Source organism: Salmo salar, chromosome 10 (genome assembly GCF_965601325.2).
Source record: "Salmo salar chromosome 10, fSalSal1, whole genome shotgun sequence".
Lineage (NCBI taxonomy): Eukaryota > Metazoa > Chordata > Actinopteri > Salmoniformes > Salmonidae > Salmo > Salmo salar.
Window position 1 is genome coordinate 80,392,875 of NC_138300.1, and position 26,392 is coordinate 80,419,266.

Consider the following 26,392-nt stretch of genomic DNA (forward strand, 5'->3'; position numbering starts at 1 on the left):
TTAAAGCTTTCTCCTTGGATTTGAGCCATGAAACTCTTGTTATTGTTTTTTTTTCTTGTCTTGGATACATGATTTGTGCTGCTAGGCAACAGAGAGGAAACTGTATTTGTTATTTAGCCCTTTTCTTTTTTTAGCACTTTGTCCGTTTGTCAAAAGCCTCAATTTCCGTATGGGCGAGAGGGATATTTTTGAAAGAGGTTTAATTTTGTTGTGGCGATCTTTATCAGACTCAGTCAGGAGTTGGATTAGGATTTGCAGTATAATCATGGTTGTGTGGAGAAGTGTTTAATTTTTATTTTTGTCAATGACGCAGTGTTCTAACCCTGGTCCTTAATGTCCACACAGTTTAGGGACAGAAGTCTTAATTTAAGTGAGAAAAATAAGTAATCTTAAAGATACAATTGAATTAACTCTAATAATCTAAGAAATTGATGCATTGCTGGTATTTCTTAGCACCTTTTTAAATTGGAGGGATTCAATGCAATTCCTTACCACAAAGCTTTCCACATAAAACATGGAAACAAAATATGGCAAGCTGACAAACAACATTGCTGTCACAATAGGATAAATCACAAGCATTTATCAACAGAAAAAAATGAAATCCCAAGTGGGAGAAAAATATGCAATCGCAAGATTTACTGTACAGCAAAGCACAAATTTGATATCGTAACATCTTACAATGGTATTGTTCGTTGTGCTTTTTTGTCCGTTCATCAGCGGTGGTGCCTCAGCCTGGTCCCAGATCTGTTTTTGCTGTGTTGTCAATGACCATAGGAGTTACAATGATAATAGAAATGACAATGACCATAGGAGTTGCTTGTCATGATGACAAATCTGGGACCATGCTAGTTGTGCTCATCTTGCCTATCGGTATATACAGCAGCTGTGGAGGAATTTATTGAAGTAGTTCCTGAACTCTGTGTTGAAAACTGTGTAGATGATGGGGTTGAGGGCGCTGTTGACGTAGCCCAGCCAGGTGACGATGCTCATCAGCCATGGGGGGATGTAACAGGTGGCACACAGGGCCCGCATGGTGTGGACCACGAAGAACGGGGTCCAGCAGAACAGGAAGGCACCTGGGATGGAATAGACACACACATACAGGCAGTCAGGCACATACACAAGCAGACACACGAGGTACACACACACAGTAGGAAAACAGGTACGCGGTGCTCACAAACATAGGAACATAGGTACATGGTATGCACACACAGGCAGGCACACACAAACACACCACAAAGAGGGAGGTTTATACTGAGGCTCTTTAGATTTCTGCTTAAGAAATCGTAAGCCACAGGAATAGCAGTAAAATTACATCTCTGAGACTTCTCTCATTTATGAAATGATTATGGGTCAGGCTGACACAGGCTTGAAACTCTTTATTACTACATATGTAGGATCTTAATTTGATCACCCTGTTGCAGGAGAACTTTCCTGCAATGCAGAACATTTTAAACGTGTAGTGTATTTGAGGTTTAAAAATGCTTCTGAAATGTGTAATTTCCATTTAGAAATTTCAGACTTGATTATCCCCTACAAAAATGTCAATTAATATTATAATCCACATAACAATTAACATTTCCTGTTGCTGCCAGATTATTTTCCTGCTGTAGCAAATTGGCTCAAAATAAGATCACACTGTCCCAAATGGCACCCTATTCCCTTTATAGTGCACCACTTTTGACCAGGACCCATGGTAAAAAGAAGTGCAATTTATAGGAAATGGGGTGCCATTTGGGACGCAAAACAAATTAAATAACACAGGAATTGCTAAATATATCATGAGTCTTACTTGAAAACATCATTGAGTGGCGAGTAGGAATAGATCTAGCTAGGAATAGCTAAGTCAAACGCAATCAAAATCAAAGATTGGGCCCTATAAATACAGTATACCCACTTAGGGCTCCATTCAGATGGCTGTATTTCAGATTGAAGTAGTCTGAAGAGACCCTGCTGATAGGATTATATATATGTTTTTTTTTACCACTGAGCATAAATTACATCTGCATCATGAAGTGTGATCATATCCCAATGATATACTGTAGGTAAAGCAGTGCTATTTACAGAAATACTTACAACAGGTCATTTCCATATCAGAGTGGTAGCAAGGGTTGTTAGAACTATGCTAATTAGGGATATACAGAAGGGGGAAGCCAGCCCAAATCTGTATTGTAAATTGACAAACGCCATTTAAAATCATACACTTGCCCATACATGAACCAATTGCTCATACATGAGGAAAACGCACGAGGAATACTTTTAAGGTTGATAGAACTGCGCCAGTTCTAATTATGTTTGTATGTAAAGAAGTACACCTGCCAGGCAGCTTCCCTGCCTAGCCCCTTGCTTGGCTGAATAATTCAGAAATGCTGATGGGATTTCTATTAATACCTAGAATGGCCATTAGGATGAGTGATAGATCAGACACTAGCTGTTGCATGCTGGGTAGGTCTGGGTTGGGTCCCAGATGTCACCCTATTCCTTATAGTGCACTACTTTTGACCATGGCCCATAGGGGTGCGGTCAAAAGTATTGCACTATATAGGGAATAAGGTGCCATTTTTGACACATCCCTGCTCTGAGCATCAACTCCCTTTGGAAGCTGGGCTTTCCTTTCTCCAGCTCATTCACTTACTGTGGAGGGAGGCCTTTGGCTGAACAACATAATGTGAGGCAGAAATAGGATTAGATTTTATAAATGTTTTGTTTAGCTATCTCAAAGGAACTCAAGCTATGCATAAAGTGTCCAAGTCATCTTATGTAGGGTGTCTTATTAAAACCTGGTCCCCTTGTGGGTCCCCCAGGACCAGTATTAAGAATGTTTTATCTAATGTAATAATGTGTTTCTGAGTTCCTTCCTACCAGACAGCTCTGTCACTCCTGCTATATGGAGTTGTTGAAGATCCATCATCACCTCCTACTGCGCCATCGAGAGCATCCTGACTGGTTGCATCACTGCCTGGTATGGCAACTGCTCGGCCTCCGACCGCAAGGCACTACAGAGGGTTGTGCGTATGGTCCAGTACATCACTGGGGCCAAGTTTCCTGCCATCCAGGACCTCTACACCAGGCGCTGTCAGAGGAAGGCCCTAAAAATTGCAAAAGACTCCAGCCACTCTAGTCATAGACTGTTCTCTCTACTACCGCACGTCAAAGTGTACCAGAGCACCTAGTCTAGGTCCAAAAGGCTTCTTAACAAATTCTACCCCCAAGCCATAAGACTCTTGAACAGCTAATCAAATGGCTACCCAGACTATTTGCATTGACCCCCCCCCCCCCCTCTTTTACGCTGTTGCTACTCTCTGTTTATTATCTATGCGTTGTCACTTTAACTCTACCTACATATACAGTCGTGGCCAAAAGTTTTGAGAATGACACAAATATTAATTTTCACAAAGTCTGCTGCCTCAGTTTGTATGATGGCAATTTGCATATACTCCAGAATGTTATGAAAAGTGATCAGATGAATTGCAATTAATTGCAAAGTCCCTCTTTTCCTTGCAAATGAGCTGAATCCCCAAAAAACATTTCCACTGCATTTCAGCCCTGCCACAAAAGGACCAGCTGACATCATGTCGGTGATTCTCTCATTAACACAGGTGTGAGTGTTGACAAGGACAAGGCTGGAGATCACTCTGTCATGCTGATTGAGTTCGATTAACAGACTGGAAGCTTCAAAAGGAGGATGGTGCTTGGAATCATTGTTCTTCCTCTGTCAATCATTGTTACCTGCAAGGAAACACGTGCTGTCATCATTGCTTTGCACAAAAAGGGCTTCACAGGCAAGGATATTGCTGCCAGTAAGATTGCACCTAAATGAACCATTTATCGGATCATCAAGAACTTCAAGGAGAGCGGTTCAATTGTTGTGAAGAAGGCTTCAGGGTGCCCAAGAAAGTCCAGCAAGCCCCAGGACCGTCTGCTAAAGTTGATTCAGCTGTGGGATCAGGACACAACCAGTACATATCTTGCTCAGGAATGGCAACAGGCAGGTGTGAGTGCATCTGCACGCACAGTGAGATGAAGACTTTTGGAGGATGGCCTGGTGTCAAGAAGGGCAGCAAAGAAGCCACTTCTCTCCAGGAAAACATCAGGGACAGACTGATATTCTGCAAAAGGTACAGGGATTGGACTGCTGAGGACTGGGGTAAAGTAATTTTCTCTGATGAATCCCCTTTACGATTGTTTGGGGCATCCTGAAAAAAACTTGTCCGGAGAAAACAAGGTGAGCGCTACCATCAGTCCTGTGTCATGCCAACAGTAAAGCATCCTGAGACCATTCATGTGTGGGGTTGCTTCTCAGCCAAGGGAGTGGGTTTACTCACAATTTTACCTAAGAACACAGCCATGAATAAAGAATGGTACCAACATATCCTCCAAGAGCAACTTCTCCCAACCATCCAGGAACAGTTTGGTGATGAACAATGCCTTTTCCAGCATGATGGAGCACCTTGCCATTTGGCAAAAGTGATAACTAAGTGGCTCGGGGAACAAAACATCGATATTTTTGGTCCATGTCCAGGTCCTTGTGGTCAATCCTCAAGAGGCGGGTGGACAAACAAAAACCCACAAATTCTGACAAACTCCAAGCATTGATTATGCAAGAATGGACTGCCATCAGTCAGGATGTGGCCCAGAAGTTAATTGACAGCATGCCAGGGCGGATTGCAGAGGTCTTGAAAAAGAAGGGTCAACACTGCAAATATTGACTCTTTGCATCAACTTCATGTAATTGTCAATAAAAGCCTTTTTACACTTATGAAATGCTTGTAATTATACTTCAGTATTCCATAGTAACATCTGACAAAAATATCTAAAGACACTGAAGGAGCAAACTTGGTGGAAATTAATATTTGTGTCATTCTCAAAACTTTTGGCCACGACTGTACATATTACTTCAAATACCTCGACTAACCTGTGCCCCCGCACATTGACTCTGTGCCGGTATGAGGATTGAGTGAGGCTAGTATATAAAGCGAGGGATATGAGGATTGAGTGAGGCTGGTTGGAATGGTGTCTTCTCTCAAAGGAGAGTCCCTTATTGTCAGACACCCCCTGACTTTGAGGCATGTATAAGTATTTTACCCACATAACTCTTTGCAGTCTACACCAGGGATTCTCAAACTTTTTGGGTCCAGGGACACCTGTTGTGATTGCAAATTCATCAGGGACCCCCTCATAATAAGAAAACAACTTGAGTGTGATACAAATAGTCTACAAGGAGTTTTACTATGACATCTACAGTGCAAGACTGGACGAACCAAATCTCAGGCCCTGGGAGAGAACATGTAAAAGGCCTGCCTCTTGGCATTGGAGAGAAAATATTGCCGTTTTCAAGCTAATATCTTGCAATTCTACACATTTTGTCACTGAGCAAAGAGATGTTTTGTTGTTGTAGCTTTAAAGCTAATATCCTGCAATTATACACATTTTGCTGTTAGGCAGAGAGAAAACTTTGCAATTTTAAAGCTTAAATTACAATGTGTTTATGTATATATACAGTAGCAGTCCAAAGTTTGGACACACCTACTCGATCTTTCTTTCTTTTAATATTTTCTACATTGTAGAATGATAGTGAAGACATCAAAACTATGAAATAACACATATGGAATCATGTAGTAACCAATAAAGTGCTACACACACAATTGAAAATATATTTTCAATTTGAGATTCTTGAAAGTAGCCACCCTTTGCCTTGTTGACAGTTTTTCACACTCTTGGCATTCTCTCAACCAGCTTCACCTGTGGCGCAGCGGTTAATGGCAGTCTCAGTGCTGGAGGCGTCACTACAGACACCCTGGTTCGAAACCAGGCTGTATCACAACTGGCCGTGATTGGGAGTCCCATAGGGTGGTGCACAATTGGCCCAGCGTCGTCCGGGTTATTTTAAATAATTGTCCGGGTCAATGTCAATGCCCAGTTAAATAAAGGTTAAATAAAAAATAAATAAAATAAAAAACCTGGAATGTTTTCCAACAGTCTTGAAGGAGTTCCCACTTATGCTGAGCACTTGTTGGCTGCTTTTCATTCACTCTGCGGTCCAACGCATCCAAAACCATCTCAATAAGGTTGAGGTCGGGTGATTGTGGAGGCCAGGTCATCTGATGCAGAACTCCATCACTCTCCTTATTGGTCAAATAGCCCTTACACAGCCTAGAGGTGTGTTTTGGGTCATTGTCCTGTTAAAACCTGTTGGGGCTAGGGGGCAGTATTTGCACGGCCGGATAAAAAAACAAACCTGATTTAAACTGGTTACTACTCTTGCCCAGAAATGAGAATATGCATATAATTAGTAGATGTGGATAGAAAACACTCTAAAGTTTCTAAAACTGTTTGAATGGTGTCTGTGAGTATAACAGAACTCATATGGCAGGCCAAAACCTGAGAAGATTCCATACAGGAAGTGCCCTGTCTGACAATTTGTTGTCCTTCTGTTGAATGTCTATCGAAAATACAGCATCTGTGCTGTAACGTGACATTTTCTAAGGCTTCCATTGGCTCTCTAAAGCCGCCAGAAAGTGGAATGGGGTGTCTGCTGTCTCTGGGCAAAGAACAGCAGCAGAATTTTTAAGTGGTCAGCCTGGGGACAGTGAGACTGAGATGCGCGGTCACGAGACTACTCCATTTCCTTCTTTCAGCCTTTGAATGAATACAACATTGCCCGGTTGGAATATTATCGCTATTTTATGAGAAAAATTGCATAAACATTTATTTTAAACAGCGTTTGACATGCTTCTAAGTACGGTAATGGAATATTTTTGTCACGTCCTGGCCAGTATAAGGTTAATTGTTTTGTAGTTTGGTCAGGACGTGGCAGAGGGTATTTGTTTTATGTGGTTCGGGGTGGTGTGTTTGTGTAAAGGGTGTTTGATTTAGTATTTCCGGGTTTTTGGTTGATGGGCTATGTGTTTGTATTCTATGGTTAGTCTGGTGTGTGTGTTTCTATGTTTGGTTAATTGGGGTTGGGACTCTCAGTTGAAGGCAGGTGTTGTCTATCTGCCTTTGATTGAGAGTCCCATATATTAGGGTGTGTTTGTGTGTGTGATTTGTGGGTGATTGTTCTGTGTTGAGCCTATGCTTTGCAGACTGTCAGTTTATCGTTCGTTTTCTTGTTTGTTGTTTTTGTATTCGTGTTGATTTAATTAAATGTTCAAAATGAACAACTGCACACCTGCTGCGTATTGGTCTACCTTTTCTGATGACGATTTCGCATTATCGTCAGAAGACGAAGATACTTGTGACAATTTTGAATTTTCTTGTCACGAAATGCGCTCGCGCGTCACCCTTCGGATAGTGACCTGAACGCACAAACAAAACGGAGCTATTTGAATATAACTATAGATTATTTGGAACCAAAACAACATTTGTTGTTGAAGTAGAAGTCCTGGGAGTGCATTCTGACGAAGGACAGCAAAGGTAATCCAATTTTTCTATTAGTAATTCTGAGGTAAGTGAGCCCCAAACTTGGTGGGTGTCAAAATAGCTAGCTGTGATGGCCGAGCTATGTACTCAGAATATTGCAAAATGTGCTTTCGCCGAAAAGCTATTTTAAAATCTGACACCGCGATTGCATAAAGGAGTTCTGTATCTATAATTCTTAAAATAATTGTTATGTATTTTGTTATCGTTTATCATGAGTAATTTAGTAAAATCACCGAAAGTTTTCGGTGGGTATGCTGGTTCTGAACATCACATGCTAATGTAAAAAGCAGTTTTTTGATATAAATATGAACTTGATTGAACAAAACATGCATGTATTGTACAACTTCTCTAGGGCCAGTGGGACGATTTCGTCCCACCTACGTAACAGCCAGTGGAATCCCGTGGCGCGTTATTCAAATACCTTAGAAATGCTATTACTTCAATTTCTCAAACATATGACTATTTTACACCATTTTAGAGACAAGACTCTCGTTAATCTAACCACACTGTCCGATTTCAAAAAGGCTTTACAACGAAAGCAAAACATTAGATTATGTCAGCAGAGTACCCAGCCAGAAATAATCAGACACCCATTTTTCAAGCTAGCATATAATGTCACATAAACCCAAACCACAGCTAAATGCAGCACTAACCTTTGATGATCTTCATCAGACAACAATCTTAGGACATTATGTTATACAATACATACATGTTTTGTTCAATCAAGTTCATATTTATATCAAAAACCAGCTTTTTACATTAGCATGTGACGTTCAGAACTAGCATACCCCACGCAAACTTCCGGTGAATTTACTAAATTACTCACGATAAACGTTCACAAAAAACATAACAATTAATTTAAGAATTATAGATACAGAACTCCTCTATGCACTCGCTATGTCCGATTTTAAAATAGCTTTTCGGTGAAAGCACATTTTGCTATTTAGCTATTTAGACACCCACCAAGTTTAGCCCTCACCAAAGTCAGATTTACTATAAGAAAAATGTTATTACCTTTGCTGTCTTCGTCAGAATGCACTCCCAGGACTTCTACTTCAATAACAAATGTTAGTTTGGTTCAAAATAATCCATAGTTATATCCAAATAGCGGCGTTTTGTTCGTGCGTTCAAGACACTATCCGAAAGGGTAAGTAAGGGTGACGCGCCCGACGCGTTTCGTGACGAAAAAAATCTAAATATTCCATTACCGTACTTCGAAGCATGCCAACCGCTGTTTAAAATCAATTTTTATGCAATTTTTCTCGTAAAAAAAGCGATAATATTCCGACCGGGAGTCTGTGTTTTCGTACAAAGAGAAAGAAAATAAAAACATGGGGTCGCCTCGTGCATGCGCCTCAGTGTCATTGTCCTCTGATAGACCACTTACCAAAGGCGCTAATGTTTTTCAGCCAGGGGCTGCCTCGACATCATTCAGCTTTTTCCCGGGTTCTGAGAGCCTATGGGAGCCGTAGGAAGTGTCACGTTACAGCAAAGATCCTAAGTTTTCAATAAAAAGAGTCAAGAAGCTCAAGGAATGGTCAGAGAGGGCATTTCCTGTACAGAATCTTCTCAGGTTTTTGCCTGCCATATGAGTTCTGTTATACTCACAGACACCATTCAAACAGTTTTAGAAACTTTAGGGTGTTTTCTATCCAAAGCCAATAATTATATCCATATTCTAGTTTCTGGGCAGTAGTAATAACCAGATTAAATCGGGTACATTATTTATGTAAATAATGTCAATACTGCCCCCTAGCGCTAACAGGATAACATAATGTCCTAGGAGTGTCAACTGATGAAGATCATCAAAGGTTAGTGCTGCATTTAGCTGTGGTTTTGGTTTTTGTGACATATATGCTTGCTTTGAAAATGGCTGTGTGATTATTTTTGGCAGGGTACTCTCCTGACAATCTAATGTTTTGCTTTCGCTGTAAAGCCTTTTTGAAATCGGACAATGTGGTTAGATTAACGAGAGTCTTGTCTTTAAAATGGTGTAAAATAGTCATATGTTTGAGAAATTTAAGTTATAGTTATTTTTGAGGTATTTGTATTTCGCGCCACGCGATTCCAGTGGCTGTTGACTAGGGTGGGACGCAAACGTCCCACCTAGCCCATAGAAGTAAAAAAAAACAAATGATAGAACCCTAAGCGCAAACCAGATGGGATTGCGTATCGCTGCAGAATTCTGTGGTAGCCATGCTGGTTAACTGTGCCTTGAATGCTAAATAAATCACTGACAGTGTCACAGGCAAAACACCTCCACACCATCATACCTCCTCCTCCATGCTTCACGGTGGGAACCACACATGTGGAGATCATCCGTTCACCTACTCTGCGTCTCACAAAGACGTGGCAGTTGGAACCAAAAATCTCAAATTTGGACTCATCATACCAAAGGACAGATTTCTACCCGTCTAATGTCTATTGCTCGTGTGTCTTGGCCCAAGCAAGTCTCTTCTTCTTATTGGTGTCCTTTAGTAGTGGTTTCTATGCAGCAATTCGACCATGAAATTATGATTCCCACAGTCTCCTCTGAACAGTTGATTTTGAGATGTGTCTGTTACTTGAACTCTGTGAAGTATTTATTTGGGCTGCAATCTGAGGTGCAGTTAACTCTAAGGAACTAATCCTCTGCAGCAGAGGTAACTCTGGATCTTCCTTTCCTGTGGCGGTCCTCATGAGAGCCAGTTTCATATAATATGGACTTGGTCTTTTACCAAATAGGACTATCTTCTGTATACCACCTCTACCTTGTCACATCAAAACTGATTGGCTTAAATGCATTAAGAAGGAAAGAAATTCCACAAATTAACAAGGCACACCTGTTAATTGAAATACATTCCAGGTGAGTGAAGCTGAAGCTGGTTGAGAGAATGCCAAAAGTGTGCAAAGCCGTCATCAAGGCAAAGGGTGGCTACTTTGAAGAATCTCAAATATAAAATATATTTTGATTTGTTTTTAACACTTTTTTGTTTGGTTACTATATGATTCCATATGTGTTATTTCATAGTTTTGATGTCTTCACTATTATTCTACAATGTGGAAAATAGTAAAAATAAAGAAAATCCTTGAATGAGTAGTAGGTGTGTCCAAAACATTCGACTGGTACTGTGTGTGTATATATATATATATATATATATATATATATATATATATATATATATATATATATATTATATATATATATTTCCCAAAAAATGTGTGTGTGTATATATATATATACATATATATACACATACACACACATTTTTTGGGAAATAGTTTTGAGTTGAAAAACGGATAATTGATTAGTGTTGATACTAATATCCCTGTGAGACAACCAGGCCCAGGATTAAGAACATAATTTAAAAAAATGTTATTTAACATTTATTTAACCAGGAAAAGCCCATTGAGACCCAGAGTCTTTTTTTCAAGAAGGCAGCAACAATCAATACATTACAGAACTAAAACGTACAACAATACAATTCAACAACATGATCCCGCCTAAAATTTACACACCTCTGTAAGTCTCCCATCAAAATTGTAGGTGAATAATATTACACTGTATGTATGACACACTTGAAACTTATTTCATGGATCACTTGGTTGAAAGTAATTTAATCTGTTAGTAATATTCATAAAAAATATGAAATTAAATGCAGTACCGCCGCTGATTCCACTTTGAGAACACCTTGGTCTAGACTACTTCTTCTGTTTGTCTCATGATTTAGATATGATCAACCTGTACGTCAAATCTATTTAATTGACTTTATTGAACATTGGGTTTTATCCTCAAATGTCATAGTATATAGGCCATGCTTCAGTTCTGCCTTTACAATAAATACACCAACTCCATTAATCCACACCATCCCTGGACAGATGGACTCAAAGATAGCACAAGGAAACAAGGCTGATCTAGGGTCACTTTGAGTGTTTCTCTCTCTTTCTCCCCTCTCCTCCTCCCTTATCTTTCCCCTTGTTCTCCATCTGCCCTAGTAGACTCATTTTACTCAGTATTTATTTATTTGTGTGTGTGTGTGTGTGTGTGTGTGTGTGTGTGTGTGTGTGTGTGTGTGTGTGTGTGTGTGTGTGTGTGTGTGTGTGTGTGTGTGTGTGCTGTTCCTTTAGTGTACGACTTTGCAGTATGGATGATTTTGGCATGGGGAATGGAAGGATCATCCAGAATAATTTCCTGTCATGCCCTCTGCCTGTACCATGTGGGGCTGTGTGTTGTTGTGTGTGTGTGTGTGTGTGTCTACTGGGACAGACTACAGGATTGGCTCTCTGGCTTAAAGCAGTTGCACAAGTTCTCACAGGCAAGGAAACTGCATGAAGAATATGTGAAATGCTAGAAACAGCCTTGCTTCGGATAATTGTCATTCAATTTTGATAATACATTATTCTGTACAAGTATCTTTGCTCAGGTGTATTTATAGGTCCATACTTCCAGTCAGAAGGCTGAACACACTACCAACAAAACGGTGATGCTGTAGGGATAACATCATCTCTAGGTCTTAAGGGCTCAGGTAAACCTTACATGATGATTGGATAAAGGATTACGTTGAAGTTAATTAGCCAGTGTTCGCTAAATGGTGTTATAATGACTCATTAGGCCCAATAATGACCCTGTTTATTTAGACGTAAGAAAGATGTAACTGTCATGGCTTTAGAAGCTTCTGATAGGCTAATTGACATAATTTGAGTCAATTGGAGGTGTACATGTGGATGTTTTCCAAGGCCTACCTTCAAACTCAGTGCCTCTTTACTTGACATCATGGGAAAATCAAAAGAAATCAGCCAAGACCTCAGAAGAAAAAAATGTAAGACCTCCACATGTCTGGTTCATCCTTGGGAGCAATTTCCAAACGCCTGAAGGTACCACGTTCATCTGTCCAAACAATAGTACGCAAGTATGAACACCATGGGACCATGCAGCCGTCATACTGCTGAGGAAGAAGATGTGTTCTGTCTCCTAGAGATGAACGTACTATGGTGTGAAAAGTGCAAATCAATCCCAGAACAACAGCAAAGGACCTTGTGAAGATGCTGGAGGAAACGGGTACAAAAGTATCTATATCCACAGTAATATGAGTCCTATATCGACATAACCTGAAAGGCCGCTCAGCAAGGAAGACGCCACTGCTCCAAAACCACCATAAAAAAGCCAGACTACGGTTTGCAAATATACATGGGGACAAAGATCGTACTTTTTGGAGAAATGTCCTCTGGTCTGATGAAACAAAAATAGAACTGTTTGGCCATAATGACCATCATTATGTTTGGAGGAAAAAGGGGGAGGCTTGCAAGCCGAAGAACACCATCCCAACCGTGAAGCACGGGGGTGGCAGCATCATGTTGTGGGGGTGCTTTGCTGCAGGAGCGACTGGTGCACTTCACAAAATAGATGGCATCATGTGGATATATTGAAACAACATCTCAAGACATCAGTCAGGAAGTTAAAGCTTGGTCGCAAATGGGTCTTCCAAATGGACAATGACCCCAAGCATACTTCCAAAGTTGTGGCAAATGGCTTAAGGACAACAAAGTCAAGGTATTGGAGTGGCCATCACAAAGCCCTGACCTCAATCCTATAGAAAATGTGTTGGCAGAACTGAAAAAGCATGTGCGAGCAAGGAGGCCTACAAACCTGACTCAGTTACACCAGCTCTGTCAGGAGGAATGGGACAAAATTCACCCAACTTATTGTGGGAAGCTTGTGGAAGGCTACCTGAAATATTTGACCTATGTTAAACAATTTAAAGGCTTTGCTCCAAATACTAATTGAGTGTATGTAAACTTCTGACCCACTGGGAATGTGATGAAAGAAATAAAAGCTGAAATAAATCATTCTCTCTACTATTATTCTGACATTTCACATTCTTAAAATAAAGTGCTGATCCTAACTGACCTAAGACAGGGAATTTTTACACGGATTAAATGTCAGGAATTGTGAAAAACTGAATTTAAATGTATTTGGCTAAGGTGTATGTAAACTTCCGACTTCAACTGTACCTCAATGCCGGGATGGGATATGCCACTGTAACCCACATTTTAACTTTTCCAAACTTACATCAAGGCAGAAATACAAAACAAAATTCTGGAAATATACCCTTTTCACTGGGACCGCCATGTGCTGAAGCGTGTAGCGCGTAAAAATCATCACTCCTCCGTAGCAACACTCACTACCGAGTTCCAAACTGCCTCTGGAAGCAACATCAGCACAAGAACTGTTCGCCGGTAGCTTCATGAAATGGGTTTCCATGGCCGAACAGCCGCACAGAAGCCTAAGATCACCATACACAATGCCAAGCATTGGCTGGAGTTGTGTGAAGCTCAAAGCCATTGGACTCTCAGTGGAAATGCGTTCTCTGGAGTGATGAATCACGCTTCACCATCTGGCAGTCCAACGGACGAATCTGGGTTTGGAAGATGCCAGGAGAACGCTACCTGCCCAAATGCATAGTGCTGACTGTAAAGTTTGGTGGAGGAGGTATAATTGTCTGGGCCGGTTTTTTTAGGGTTTGCGCTAGGCCCCTTAGTTCCAATGAAGGGAAATCTTAATGCTACAGTATACAATGACATTCTAGATGATTCTGTGCTTCCAACTTTGTGGCAAAAGTTTGGGGAAGGCCCTTTCCTGTTTCAGTATGACAATGCACAAATCGAGGTCCATACAGAAATGGTTTGTCGAGATCGGTGTTGAAGAACTTGACCGTCCTGCACAGAGCCCTGACCTTAACTCCATTGTGCACCTTTGGGATTAATTGGAATGCTGTCTGTGAGCCAGACCTAATCGTCCAACATCAGTGCCCGACTTCACTAATACTCTTGTGGCTGAATGGAAGCAAGTCACCGCAGCAATGTTCAAACATCTAGTGGAAAGCCTTCCCAGAAGAGTGGATGCTGTTACATCAGCAAAGGCAGACCAACTCCATATTAATGACCATGATTTTGGTGTTCGACAAGAAGGTGTCCACATACTTTTGGTCATGTAGTGTACGTTTTCCGACCCATATCTTGCGCCTGCTCCGTGGTATCTTAATATAACCATAATGGCGTTCCGACCCCAGTGCAGCTCAGTGTAAACAAGCATAACAGTAGGGTCGGAATTATCTGGCTAGTTCTCTTGGTGATGACTCAGTCCGCACAATGCACAGAAGATTGACCAGGAAAATATTTACAATTAATATTTTGCGGTTGTTGTGTGGCTTTGTATCTTTAAACTACATTTAGTTATTACAACAGTTACATTAACAGTTGCATCAGTGCCCCCAACCAACAGTGTTACCATAATAGAAAAAGTGCATAGTGCCAACCAAACAGATAAGAGAACAGAAATGATCCAACTCACCCACAACAACAGGAAGCACCTTCATGGCCTTCCTCTCTCGGCAATTAATCTTGGCCCTCTTCTTCTGGTGAGGGTCGGTTTGGGGATGAAGGTTGTACCTAATGTTAGAGTAGGCCACCACGGTGGGCACAGGGCTGTCCTTGTACTCTGGAGTTGTTAACGAGTTGTTATAGGGGTGGTCTGGTGTGGAGTTATTATAGGGGCCGTCTGGAGACTCTAGGGGGTAGGGGTCCAGCTCTTCCAGATTAATATCCTTTAGCTCTGGCTTCATGTCTGTGAGCTCCTCCCTCTTGATAATGGGGGGTAGAGGAGGAGGCAGGGAGTCCAGCGGGGGCAGGGAGGCAGTTGCGTCCTGGAACTTCCTACAGACCAGGATGCTGCTCCTCAGCTTGGCCTTGCGCGCCTCCTCCCACCTCCTCAATCCCCGGAACATGCCGCAGTAGAGGAGGAGCATGATGGGACAGGGGATGAAGAAAGAGCAGACAGAGGAGTAGACCACGAAGTTGTCGTCCTCCAGTTTACACTCTGTAGAGTCCCGCTGGGGGACGTTTTGGATGCCAAACATGACGGGTGATGCCACTGCCAAGGCCAGGATCCACGTGGCGGAGAGCAGGAAGATCTGTCTCTGATCAACATGCTTAAGGTTGTAGTTCAGTGGAATGGAGACAGCGATGAACCTGAATGAATCATATCAACCAGAGAAAAGATTGAGAGGAGCTGTATTCGCTATGTTTTCGCTTTGTAGAAGAGAGACATTCATTAATGATTTCCTTAGATCTATCATTATATTCTAAACAAAAATATAAACGCAACAAGCAAAAATTTCAAAGATTTTACTGAGTTTCAGTTCATAGAAGGAACTCAGTCAACTGAAATGAATTAATTAGGCCCTAATCTATGGTTTGACATAACTGAGCAGGGGCACAGCCATGAGGGGGCCTGGGAGGACCAGCCAATCAGAATTAGTTTTTCCCCCACAAAAGGGCTTTATTACAGACAGAAGTACTCCTCAGTTTCATGAGCTGTCCGGTTGGCTGGTCTCAGACGATCCCGCATGTGAAGAAGCAGGATGTGTAGGGCCTGGGCTGGCGTGGTTACACATGGTCTGTGGTTGTGAGGCCAGTTGGAGATACTGCAAAATTCTCTAAAATGACGGAGATGGCTTACGGATAGATAAATTAACATTACATTCTCTGGCAACAGCTCTGGTGGACATTGCTACAGTCAGCATGTCAATTACACGCTCCCTCAAAACATCTGTGGCATTGAGTTGTGTGACAAAACTGCACATTTTAGAGTGGCCACAAGGTGTACCTGTGTAATGATCATGCTGTTTGGCAAAGGAGAAATGCTCACTAACAGGGATGAAAACAAATTTGTGCACACAATTTGAGATAAATCATATTTTTTGTGCATATGGAACATTTCTGGGATCTTTTATTTCAGTTCATGAAACATGGGACCAACACTTTACATGGTGCGTTTATATTTTTGTTTTGTATAGTACAGGGGTGTCAAACTCATTCCATGGAGGGCAGGGTGTCTGCTGTTTTTTCCTTTCAATGTGTGTCCAATTAAGACCTATACAACCAGGTGAGGGGAGTTTTTAACTAATCAGCGACCTTAACTCATCAATCAAGTACAAGGGAGGACCGAAAACAGACACTCGGCCTTCCGTGGAATGAATTTGATACATGTGTTCTAGTACATTACCTTTGACACAAATATATTATGTACACTGAGTGCAAAAAACATTAGGAACACCTTCAGTACAGCCTCAATTCCTCGGGACATGGACTCTACAAGGTGTCGAAAGTGTTCCACAGGGATACTGGCCCATGTTGACTCCCAATGCTTCCCACATTTGTGTCAAGTTGGTTGGATGTCCTTTGGGTGGTGGACCATTCTTGATGCACACGGGAAACTGTTGAGCGTGAAAAACCCAGCAGCGTTGCAGTTCTTGACACACTCAAACCGGTGCCTGGCACCTACTACCATTCCCCGTTCAAAGGCACTTAAATAATTTGTCTTGCCCATTCACCCTCCTAATAGCACACATACAAAACCAATGTGTAATTGGTCTCAAGGCTTAAAAATCCTTCATTAACCTGTCTCCTCCTCTTCATCTACATTGATTGAAGTGGACATCAATAAGGGATCATAGCTTTCATCTGAATTCACCTGGTCAGTCTTTTATGGAAAGTGCCTGTGTTTGTATCCTTTGGTAGGCTTTAATTTATTAAAAAAATTATATTAATGAGGTTTTCTTGGCTACAGGCAACACAGAGGCAACAAATACCTCAACAGGCCCTATATATCTTAATGTCAGTGATAGGTTGTGTAACAGTGAGCAAAGAAAAGGATAATCATATCAGCTAATGTTCCCATGCAAATGCTACCAGTCTATCAAGATGGAAACATATTTTATCCTGAGGTTTTATGTTTTGTATGTTTTTTTTCTCTCTGCTTCATTTGTGCTTTCCATTAACACTGATTGCTTTCAGGGAGAAGGGGGGAAGAGAGAGATGACAGGTCATTGCTGGAGATATGGTTATTTTCCTAATCCGATCTAGTGGAGGAGACACCATGACCTATGACTTGGGCTGATAGTGAAAGCAGCAGGGGTCTCCTCCCTTGTACTGCTAACGCTGCCAGCACAACTCCCAGCAAAGGGCTTTTGGAGAGAACATGTTAGTATTGGTATTCAATGGCTCAAACATTCGGACACAGGGTACGAAAGTTAATTGGAATCCATAGATTTTAGTGAACGACCTAGCTCAAACATCATGGGGGGGATATCAATGAATCGACTCATGCTTGTTTTGCAGTGCTGTTTCTGTCATAAGTCACACTTGATGTCAACGCTTTGACCACCACCTGAGAGGTCGGACCGAATGTTAACAGAGAGTTAAAGGTCGATAACCTGTCGATGCTGATGGCGCAGAGGTTGAATATGGAGGCCGTACACAGCATCACGTCCATGGTCATCAGGCCGTCGCAGACATGCATGTTCAGTGACCACAGACCACCCTGGAACTGAAACAGAGCAGCAAACACACACACGGTCAGACAGGCAACATCACTGAACTTAAAAATAACTTTGTCTCTTTCTCGAGGCAAGGACATATGATGCAAGGAATCACGGAAAGATTAATTGAGATAAAGCCAAGGTCTGCTGACTACCCTTTGCCCCTCCCTGCCCTCTGATGACTTCCACAAGGTCTTGCCCTTGGCTAGCGTTCTGCACCCACCAGATTGGCTGTGTGTGAAATCAATTTCCTCATTAGCGCTGCTGCAGCTCTATCATAGAGCTGAGCAGAGTGAGGCCCCTCTGGCTGATTGGAAATTGCAGGCGTGGAGCACATGTCAGTTATGACAAGTTTTGGCCTTGACACAATTTAGATGATTTTAATGGTATTCTAATCACATATTTTAATTGGCTTGTTTTTAATAACTTCTCTCTCTCTGATTTGGCTGCCAGGTTGGGGACATGTGTTCACTGTCATGTAATGTGATACATGTGGCTCTGTTCCAATAACATGTAAAACACATTTCTCCTTCCATCATTCCCATTCCGGAAAAACCACAAGAATTTCACATGTGGAAAATCACATGATTTCTCATGCGATATCATATAAAAGGCATGCGTTTTTTGAATATTTCTCAGGTGATAATTCACATGAAACTTCACGTGGATTTTCACATGTTGATGAACCTAACCTTTCACATGTGGATTCAAATTTTAATGCCCTGCAAACAAAAATTTGTTGTTAGAATACACACAAACAGTGTTTCATATTGAGTGTTTTGAAATTGCATATTTGACTCACTTTGACATACATGATTACATTGTGTATTATTTATACTAGGGCTGGACGATATGGCCAAAATATATCACAATATTGTTGTAATTTTTGACAGTATGATGGTATTTTATGTTTTTGAATAATAAGAGCTATTTATATGAGTAGTGCATGACCATAGGGTGGCAACAAATACATTCTAAGTTGTTTTAATGGGTCTTTCCCTCTTCGGATTGTTTTATCAATCAAACTTCAACCAAAAATCTTTCTCTGCATTTTCATCTATTTCTATATCTTCACTCATTACACTGTCTTTGTATCCCTCCATTTTGTGAAAAAGTTACTTTTCCTTTATCAGAAAAATTATTCTACTCTATGACCATGACGTATACTGAACAAAAATATAAACACAACACGTAAAGTGTTGGTCCCATGTTTCATGAGCTGAAATAAAAGATCCCAGAAATCTTCCATACGCTTATTTCTCAAAAATGTTGTGCAAAACTGTATTAACATCCCTGATAGTGAGCATTTCTCCTTTATCAAGATAATCAATCCACCTAACAGGGTTGGCATATCAAAAAGCTGATTAAACAGCATGACTATTACAAGGGTACACCTTGTACTGGAGAAAATAAAAGGCCACTCTAAAACGTTCCGTTTTGTCACACAACACAATGTCACAGATGTCTCAAGTTTCTTCACCTGCGGAATCGTCTGAGACCAGCCACCTGGACAGCTGATCAAACTGTGGGTTGGCACAATAGAAGAATTTCTGCACAAACTGTCAGATACAGTTTCATGGAAGCTCATCTGCGTGCTCATCAACGTCATAATCGCCTTTGTGGGCAAATACTCACCTTCAAGGGCCACTGGCACGCTGGAGAAATGTGCTCTTCAAGGATGAATCCCCGGTTTCAACTGTACCGGGCAGATGGCAGACAGCGTGCAAAGCGTCTTGTGGGCGGGCAGTTTGCTGATGTCAACATTGTGAACAGAGTGCCCCATGGTGGCAGTGGGGTTATGGTATGTGCAGGCATATGCTACGGACAATGAACACAATTGCATTTTATCAATGGCAATTTGAATGCACAGAGATACCATGACCAAGTCATGAGGCCCATTGTTGTGCCATTCATCCGCTGACATCACCTCAGGTTTCAACATAATGCACAACCCCATGTTGCAAGGATCTGTACACAATTCCTGGAAGCTGAACATTTTCCAGTTCTTCCTTGGCCTGCATACTCAACAGACATGTCACCCATTGAGCATGTTTGGGATGCTCTGGATCGACATGTACGACAGTGTGTTCCAGTTCCCGCCAATATCCAGCAACTTCACACAGCAATTGAAGAGGAGTGGGACAACATTCCACAGTCCACAATCAGCAGCATGATCAACTCTATGCGAAGGAGATGTGTTGCACTGCCTTCTGGTCACATCAGATACTGACTGGTTTTCTGATCCACACCGCTACCTTTTTTAGGTATCTGTGACCAACAGATGCATATCTGTATTCCCAATTTCAATTGACTGATTTCCTTATATGAACTTCAACTCAGTAAAATATTTGAAATTGTTGCATTTTGAGTTTATATTTATGTTCAGTTTATTTTCAATAGATTCAATGGCAGTCCTTAGTTTCGCCACACAGGACATTGTGCCGATTTCTAGGTAGATGGCCTTTTTTCATCAATAACTAGGTTATGGGCAGGGCTCAGGTAGCCTATCTCTAATTGGATCACTAACATTTGGAAGCTGAGCTCTTTGCTCGTGCTCTGCTGCGCAGTACAGTCCTATCTGCATCAATAGGCCTACTGCTATGTAGTAAGATACAGTTTACTGCCCAGCCATAATTTATAAAGCAATTATTATTGAACATGTCCTCACCTGGGATTTGAACCTCTTGGTTTACAGCATTCCGATCTTCCTGCTACGCCACCATGTCTGTGACAATGACTGATTTCACCTGTATTCTGACACTTTGGACTTAAAACTAAATCTTAGCTTTGTTAAAAATACAGAAAACCCTCAAATTGCTACAAATAAGTAAAATGATATCAATGATGAAAGAATAGTCAGATTAACTGATGACTAAAATAGCAATGCAGATGGAACTCTTTTGCTAAGTGCAGAGATGTATTATACAGTGCCTTCAGAAAGTATTCACACCCCTTGACTTTTTCCACATTTTGTAGTGTTACAGCCTGGATTAAAAATATATTAAATTGAGATTTTGCCACTGGCCTACACACAATACCCCATTAATGTCAAGGTGGAATTATGTTTTTCAAATGTTCTACAAATGAATTAAAAATGAAATGCTAAAAAGGTCTTGAGTCATTAAGTGTTCAACCCCTCTGATATGGCAACCAAACAAATACTGTAAATCCAGGAGTAACACTTTTCTTAACAAGTCACATAATAAGTTGCATAGACTCACTCTGTGTGCAATAATAGTATTTAACATTTTTTTAATGACTGCCTCATCTCCCACACATACAATTATATGTAAGGTCAGTTGAGCAGTGAATTTCAAACACAGATTCAACCACAAAGACCAGGGAGGTTTTTCAATGCCTCACAAAGAAGGGTACCTATTGGTAGATGGGTAAAAATACAAAAAGTAGACAGTGAATATTCTTTTGAGCATGCTGAAGCTTTTAATTACACTTTGGATGGTGTATCAATACACCCAGTTACTACAAAGATAAAGGTGTCCTTCCTAACTCGGTTGCCAGAGAGGAAGGAAACCACTCAGAGATTTCACCATGAGGCCAATTGTGACTTTAAAAAAGTTACACCATTTAATGGCTGTAATAAGAGAAAACAGGATGGATCAACAACATTGTAGTTACGTCACAAATAGGCACTAAAGTAAAACGGCAACAAATGTGGCAAAGAAATGTACTTTATGTCCTGAATACATGGTGTTATGTTTGGGAAAAATCGAACAAAATAAATCACTGAGTGACACTCTTCATATTTTCAAGCATGGTAGTGTCTGCATCATGTAATGTGTATGCTTGTCATTGGCAAGCACTATGGAGTTTTTTTAGAATAAAAAGAAACGGAATAGAGCTAAGCACAGGCAAAATCCTAGAGGAAAACCTGGTTGTCTGCTTTTCAACAGACACTGGGAGACACTGAAATTCACGTTTCAGCAGGACAATAACGTAAAACACAAGGCCTAATATACACTGGTGTTGCTTACGAAGTTGCTTACTAAGACCACATTAAATGTTTCTGAGTGGTCTAGTTACAGTTTTGACTTAAATTGTCTTGAAAATCTATGTTAAGACTTGAAAATGACTTTCTAACAATGATCAACAACCAACTTGACAGAGCATAAATAATTGTTTGAAGAATAATGTGCAAATATTGTACAATGCAGTTGTGCAAAGCTCTTCGAGACTAACCCAGAAAGACTCAAATCTGTATTCGCTGCCATAGTGATTCTAACATGTATTGACTCAGGGGTGTGAATACTTATGTAAATTAGATATTTCTGTTTTTAATTTTCAATAAATCTAAAAACATGTTTTCACTCTGTCATTATGGGCTGTTGTGTGTAAATGGGTGATGAAAAAATATATTTTTCATGCATTTTGAAGTCACGGGGTATGAATACTTTCTGAAGGCACGGTTGTTAATGAATGTGTAAGGGACTTTGTGGGGAAGTGTACCCCAAACGCAGAGGCTGTGAGTTAAAATCCCAGGCGGGGTCATATTGACAAGTCAGTACTAAGTGATCATGTCAAATGTAATCATATTGTCATTGATTAAAGATTTTTACATTATTTCTGCTGAACAGCGTGCACTTACTCTAAACCTCCCCATACCATTTCATTACTTATCATGGTTTAGGACCATCTGGGACCATCACATGATGTCCTGACGACTGGTAAAACAAATGTCTTGTAAACATCTTACAAATGTCCTAACATGTTTGTCCAATTATGTTCTTGGGATGATGTGTCATGGTCCCCTGGAGCTTTTTGTCAAGTTTCCGTTTTGTTCCAGTAACATTCCCAAAGACGTTTCTACAACCTTCTCGAAACGTTGTGTCATGGTTCCCTGGAGGTTTTGTCTAGTTCCAGGGATGTCCCCAAGGACGTTATTGGGATCTTGTGTCATGGTCCCCTGGAGGTTTTTGTTTAGTTTCGGGAACTAAACAAAAACAACACCCCAGGGATGTTTTTAGGACGTTCTTGGGATGTTGTGTCATGGTCCCCTCCCCTCCTCCACGGGACCATGACACAACGTTCAGAGACCTCCTAAAAACATCCTTGGGGACGTCCCTGGAACAAACCGGGAACTAGACAAAACCTCCAGGGGACCATGACTGTTTAAATTGAATTAATGTCAATTATGCCTTTTTAAGTAAAACATTTTAAATTAAATTTGATACCTGGGCTTTCACATGTTAAAATGTTGTCATGTGTAGTTTAATTTTATCATGTTATAATTTTGCATCCCCATGTTATCAGATCTTTACACGCGACAACATTTGAGCACATGTGAAGACATGATCTCATGTGAAAGTTTCATGGTATCACATGTTGAAAGATTGCATCCCCATGTTGTCACACTTATTTCACGAGATCATGTTTTCACATGTGTAGTTTTATGTTATTGCATGTTGCTTTTTAAGATGTTTTCACATTAACTTCACATGTGATCACAAAATTCATGTGGTTTTTCTGTAAGTCTCCTTCTTTAAGTCCTTGAAGTAATCACTGAAAGCGAAGATTCCATCATCAAGCCGATTTATGGTCAATCTGGTTTCTGTATTAGTCAAACAGCATTTACTGCGATGTGGCCTCTGCAGAAGTCAGGGCAATCAAAGTTTTGCTCATCGTTGAGCAGAGCAGAGCTGTTGTGAAGGAAGTTGTCAAGGAAGTGAGTTTGTGTTTATACAGGACGTACCGCCCCCACCTACCATCAACCAATCATGTCAATGCTGAGCTATATGGAGCCCTACACATTGTTACAAAATTTGGGTCGTGCACTGCGATGCGGTACGGAGCTTGATTTGGACTCCGGAGGCTCCGCAATTGCTTCACACCCAATGTACGGATCATCCGGACCACATTTCTGGATCAAGCATAAATCGTATTTTACACCAGTCATGTCAAATCAGCATTCCCCCCAAGGAGAGGAGGTAAGGAAGGATGCGAGGCATGATGGATGCATTCTCAAAGAATTAGAACAGGACCCCCCAATTTCATCCATCGATTCATCCATGGTCTCTTTCCGACTGGCCAGTTGGTTGCTATATCAAGCTCTCTTGAAGGGGCCATAGTGGTGTCCAGTGTGATGCTTGGAACAGTGACCCTGGGAATGGAATGTTCTGTCAGTGAAAAACCATTGTTCCTATGCTGGGTCTCTTGGCTACTAGTGGCTGTCTGGCTGAGGGAGTGAGGGGGGGGGGGGGGGTCTGAGAGGAGGCGCTAGTCAGCCTCATTTCCCCGGCCCAGTGTTGACTGCCTGCTGGGACAAATGTGTGTATTGTGCTGTGATTGTTGAGGCATGTGCTGTGGCAGAACGGATGGGGATGCAGCCGTGCAATGAATCGCTGCAGGGGGTTTTGGTCCCATCAGTGGAGAGGCAACCCACGCATCCCCCAAGGGGTCAAATACAGTTCTTGCCGACAGTGTAGTTACAGCTGTGTGGTTGTTGGAGTTAGATTGAGTTACAGGTTTGGGAAATTCTGCCAATCCATGGTAATGAGTTATAGACAGTAGATCTAAGCATATCTGATTATTTCTGAAATACTTATAAATAGTATAAATATTTGTGAAGTTGAAAATTCAGTATGATCTGGTGAAGTCATGTCTCTAATACTCAATGGTGTTTGCAAGCCATATGAGAAGTTTTGACAGAAAAGCTTTGACAACAACAGCAATCTAGGCACACATGCCTTTGCAAACCATTGGATTAATGAGCTAACTGTGTTTATCCAGCATTCACATCATCCATTCTGTGCAGTGTTCACCCTTGCATCAGCTGCAACACATGTAAATAAACCTGGCCCCAATAGATGATAGGTTGTTAGACAATAACCAATTGTGTAAATATGGCATACTATTATATATGCATAATATCAATGACAATTGATATTATTGGTTAATAACATGTGGTCTTTTCTGTCATAATCTGTGATTTGGATTGATAGATGTTATATTACATTATAAACAATGTTACATTATGTGCTCTAATTTGAAATGGCTTCAAATCACAATTAATTGGCCCTTTCTAATGAATATCATCAATTATTATAATGATTAATACTATCACTACTAATATTATTAATATGAATCATCATCAACATCATCAAGGCACATTGTTTTAATCTTAATAAAATGCATGGCTTTGACTGAGGAACCATACCATTTTGAGACATAATTACTCACCTCAACATATATAAACAGTGGCAAAACCAAAACTGCCAACATCAAATCAGCCACAGCCAGACTGACTATGAAGTAGTTGGTTGTAGTTTTCAAAGCTTTTTCCCTGTACACGCTAAGGCACACAAGCAAATTTCCACAAATGATGACCACAATTAGCAATATTCCGAATATCAGAGCAGGGAAGTTATAGTCGGTGTCCCGGGTTTGTGCGGTGTTAATTTCGGCACCCAGAACTAGCACGGTGTTGTTTGAGACGGTGAGGTTGGCTGGCATTTCTGCAGACAGCCGCTCTTGCACCTAAAAAGATCCACTCTCCCTTTCTCCTAATAGAAGAAGATGAAGTTCAATCACGGCCGGTCCGAGAGAAAGCAGCAGTCTTGAAAGGGATTTTCACGTAGGCATCGCTTCAAATAGGTATACAGGATGGGTTTCTTTTGCCATCTCGAAGTCTTCATCACTGAAAACTCTGTTGAGACGCCTTGTTGTTGTCCTTTATTATATTTTCAGCACTGCGCGCTGGACAGAGCCACAGAGCGTCATGCTTTCCAGCAACAAGCTTACTCTTCACGCGCGCTCTCTACGCGGGGTTCCTGCTGACAATAACAGGCAGCAAAATTACTGCCAGTCGACCCTGACCCATTGGATTCATTCCCTTTAATGTATCTATTTAAAATCCAGTCACTTTGGCACAACACTAGTGTGTTTCTCCCCAAGCCCAGTTATTTCCAGTTGAACTGATTTATCAAGTTTATCAAGTGTGCCGTTCCGAATCCAGGGGCTTAAAACCGGTTACCTGTACTGGTTGTTTTCATGGTCTGCCCTTGAATCCTAGTCCAAGAAGCAATATAATATTTCTGAGCGTGCATTTGTTTCTTGTCAGTCACAGGGAAAGTGACTATTGGAGTGGGAGTTTTTGTGTGACCGATGACAAACACTGGCTTTTCTTGGATACTATAAATGAACAAGTATTAGACAAAATTAAGGAACCCTTGAGTCTTAAATGAGTGTGAGCCAATCATTTGCATACATTTGCTCTTTAGGCTCATGGAGTCCTGGACCGTGGAAAGCTTGTTTCAGTAGACATTCTGAGTGTGAAATGTCATGCAATTGCGCAATTAAAACTCTCTCTGACACACTTCAATGGGATTATACAGAATGCAGCATAAAGTACACTGGCGAAATGGCCACGGGGATGGGACATGTACAGTATATTTAGAACAGGTCAAATATTCAGAACATGTCTTTCATCCCCCTCCCCAATAATTTCTTTAAAATAAACAAAATAAACATGTCATAAGCAATGGCAAAATGTTTAGAATTGCAGGAAATTCGCTTTAATGGCCGACCTTGGACTCAAAAAAAACGGTCCAACTGCTTCTCTTTCTCAATTTTCAAACAGAAATGGGGTGTGCCTTTGG

At 41.0% G+C, this 26,392-nt stretch overlaps 1 protein-coding gene across 1 annotated transcript; it reads right to left on the reverse strand.

Moving 5' to 3' along the window:
• Nucleotides 1-447: 447 nt before the first annotated feature.
• LOC106561126 (D(4) dopamine receptor-like) lies at nucleotides 448-25,559 on the reverse strand. Its single transcript, XM_014124769.3, has 4 exons — nucleotides 24,975-25,559; nucleotides 17,676-17,788; nucleotides 14,753-15,429; nucleotides 448-1,076 (listed from the first exon to the last, which is right to left on the reverse strand). The coding sequence occupies exons 1-4, from the start codon at nucleotides 25,245-25,247 to the stop codon at nucleotides 865-867; spliced, it is 1,275 nt and encodes a 424-aa protein (XP_013980244.2). The 5' UTR covers nucleotides 25,248-25,559; the 3' UTR covers nucleotides 448-864.
• Between the last annotated feature and the right edge of the window lie 833 nt (nucleotides 25,560-26,392).